The sequence below is a fragment of the Echinops telfairi genome, unplaced genomic scaffold (genome assembly GCF_000313985.2).
Source record: "Echinops telfairi isolate 266 unplaced genomic scaffold, ASM31398v2 ScPeMD7_7457;HRSCAF=8495, whole genome shotgun sequence".
Taxonomy (NCBI): domain Eukaryota; kingdom Metazoa; phylum Chordata; class Mammalia; order Afrosoricida; family Tenrecidae; genus Echinops; species Echinops telfairi.
Genome location: NW_022111357.1, coordinates 20,995,456 through 20,998,496, shown reverse-complemented (window position 1 = coordinate 20,998,496; position 3,041 = coordinate 20,995,456). Strand labels below are relative to the sequence as shown.

At 56.1% G+C, this 3,041-nt stretch overlaps 1 protein-coding gene across 1 annotated transcript in view; it reads right to left on the bottom strand.

Moving 5' to 3' along the window:
- Window positions 1-2,417: 2,417 nt before the first annotated feature.
- Window positions 2,418-3,041, bottom strand: part of IFNLR1 (interferon lambda receptor 1) — a 26,842-nt gene continuing 26,218 nt past the window's right edge. Inside the window, exon 8 of the mRNA XM_004705354.1 lies at window positions 2,418-2,870. Within this exon, the coding sequence (XP_004705411.1) occupies window positions 2,418-2,870 (453 nt within the window). The remainder of the gene's footprint in view (window positions 2,871-3,041) is intronic.

The window sequence follows — 3,041 nt, the reverse complement described above, 5'->3', positions numbered from 1 at the left end:
GTTGCCTTTCTTTCTAAAAATAGATCTTTTATTAAAACAGCATAGGGTAAATGCCAACAAGCATCAGGACATTATTTAAATAGAATATAAATATAGAAAAAAATTAAGAGTTAAATAAATAAAAATACAGGGCCATATAGAACCTTCTCGGTTATGCCGGGGAATCAGACAGGCTGCTTTAAGCTCGGGCCCTTGAGGCTCTTCACGGCGGCAGGGAGCTGGGCCTGGCGGCTGTCTCTGCCCAGGTGGATGGGAAGGGCACACACTTGGCTCCGGGCACAGAACACTTGCTTGACGCCCCCGCTCTTCCCAGTGCATTCCAGATTCTTGGTTCCACTTGACAACGTGAGTATCGAGGAGCCAGACTTCAGAGTTACTGACCCCAGCCCTCCAGCCTCTCTCTGAAGCCACTGTGGGTGTACTCAATGCCATGGAGTTGTCCTCTTAAAACGAGCGTCGTGAGCCATTTCATGCTGTGTGAGATGTGCCTCAGTAAGAAAAACAACAGCAGGGTTTAAGAGTGACGTGGGTCTGCCACCCAAGCCTGGCACAAGAGGGCTGGGAACTTTCGAGTTTCTATACAAAATATCCGCCCAACACGGGGCATTTCCCTGGGAGAAGCAGGCCGAGTCAGCTCCCTTGTGACATCCGCTTCTTCCTCATTGGAGCTCAGTGATGTGGAGCAGCTCATGGCAGGGGAAGCCCGTGTGTGGGGTGGTGGTGGTGGTGGTGGTGGTGGCAGTGTGTGTGTGCATGTGTGGTGTGTAGACCGAGAGTGAGAGGGTCTCCCCTGCAGTGGTGGCGGTGTCCTGTCAGTTCAGTGACCCTCAGAAACCCTGGCTGTGACTTTGGTACTTTGTTGACCCGGCCAAGGAGCCAGGCATCGGGCCAGCTGGGTAGAGATCAAATGTCTCACCCTTAAACCACCAGAATGTCCATCAACAGATGAGGGGACAAGATGTGGTAGGGACATTCAGAAGGCCTGAGTGAGCCCCGCACGTCAGCTGTGCCAAGTCAGGCAGAAGGACAAACGGTGTACGAGCTCGCTCCCTGACACGGAGTGAGCAAATATGTAAAAGCCAAAGGTCATTAGTGATTCCCAGGGCAGGAGGGCAGGGGGGAGGGGTTTGTATCAGACGCTGAGTCGATGCCAATGGCAGCAACACTATCTGGCAAAGGACAGAGGGAAGAAAATGCCGCTGGATTGTAGCAGGTGGAAATTGCTGGATTGGCGTTTTGTTGCATGTTATTTTTACCAGAATTAAAAGTAAACAAACTCACCCTTAGAGGCATTCACAACAACTGGGCATGTGGGCACCGGACAGTGCCTTAGAGCTTGCTGGTGACCTGCACCAGTCCTTTTGCCCCTCTGGGACTCAGCTTCTTCAGGGGCGTCCCCTTTTGACAGGCACTCCAGGACCACTGTGGTTGTCTTCCTCTACGGCAGTGGAGCCCCTAAACAGAAGCCCACATGGAAGGCCACTGTCTCAAAACCATGGCAGAGTAAAGCTGAAGTAAGGCTGAAGTGGGGGCCCCCTAAAGGGTCCCCCTTCCCTGGAATCCAAGGCTTCTCTGGTCGGGAACAGCTGGAGGACCCGTGCACCCTACGACCTCTAGGATGTCATTTAAAAGGTACCCACTCATGTTGGCTTTCAATGACGTAGCCCTGGGGACAAAATGAGCACAGACAGCCTTTTGTTGACGCATGGAGACACCCAGACATCCGGACAGGTTAGATGGTGCAGCTCGGGCCATGAGGTCAGCTCCCTGGTCACAGGACATGCAGAAATGTTGGTCCTCCAACAGTGAGAGTCTGCAGACAGGAGTGCAGTGTAACCCAGGGACTGTCCCATGGAGGGACAGCGACCCGTTCCCATGGAAACACTGGCCTCTCAGAACTGGAAGGGACAGGAAGACTTCTGACCACGAGAGTCAGCAAAAGAGTCAAGCATACGGTCCCAAACAGAGGTGACAGACCCCGGTTGCTCCCCCACCTTCCTCACACTGGACCCCTGGAAGGCAGATGGGTTAGCTCCTGCCCTTGGACGCAGAGTTCTTACTGCTGACAACAGGCAGGTGGCGGTCCTGGGTCCCGCTGGCTCTGGCCCTGGCTCCTGGGAGCTCAGTTTCCGGGGCACGATGGGGGGGCAGGGAGGGCCAGGTCAGAGGGAGTGCGCTGGAGGAAGACGCATGGCTCTGGCAGAGCAGAGGTGTCTCCTGTGGGGCCAGCCCTTAGGTGATGCCAGCTCTGATGCCCCCTGTGAGCTGACCTCACCCACTGCGTGCTGGGCACCCCAAGGTGCCATGAACACCCTGGCACCTCAATGCCGTAGGCAGGTTCTCAAGTGGTGCCTCGGCTCCTTGGGGAGGGAAGGCTGCAGCCCTGGCAGCAGCCCCTGCGGGGAAGCCGGCACAGCTCACCTTGCCATGTAATGCCCAAGGAGCCCTGCCCTAGCCTCAGTCCTCTGGCAGCTCCCAGCGCCCCAGCTGCCGCTGTCGCTGCTGCCGCCCTCTGTTTCCCATTCCTCCCCATCTTCCTCCTCCTCCTCCTCTTCTGGGCTGCTGTTCCAGCAGAAGGTGAGTGTCTGAACAGAAACGGGAGAGTCCTCAGGGACCAGATTGAGCTCTGCTGGGGAAGACTCCCAGGGGGTCCAAGATGAGAGGTCATCACATGGGGGTCCTATCAGAGAGCCTGGGTCTTCCGAGAATTCCGGTAGCGGGGGAGGCTCAAAAGGCCCAATGCCAGCCACGTCCTCACCTGGCTCCTTGTTGGCCAGCCAGCTGCCAGACCCAGTCTCATCCCAGAAGGCGGAATCCAGAGTGCTGGCCCAGCTTCTTCCTGAAGAGCCCCCAGCGGAGGAGCCTTGAACCTGGACTGGTGCGTGGAGCCCCCCTTCCCAGTGCATTCCAGATTCTTGGTTCCACTTGACAACGTGAGTATCGAGGGCTTCATGTGCCCCTTGGTAGCCAGGGGATCTGACCAGAATACAGCCTTTGGGACAGACAAATCTGCCTACCTGCTGCTCCATGTCAAGTCACTG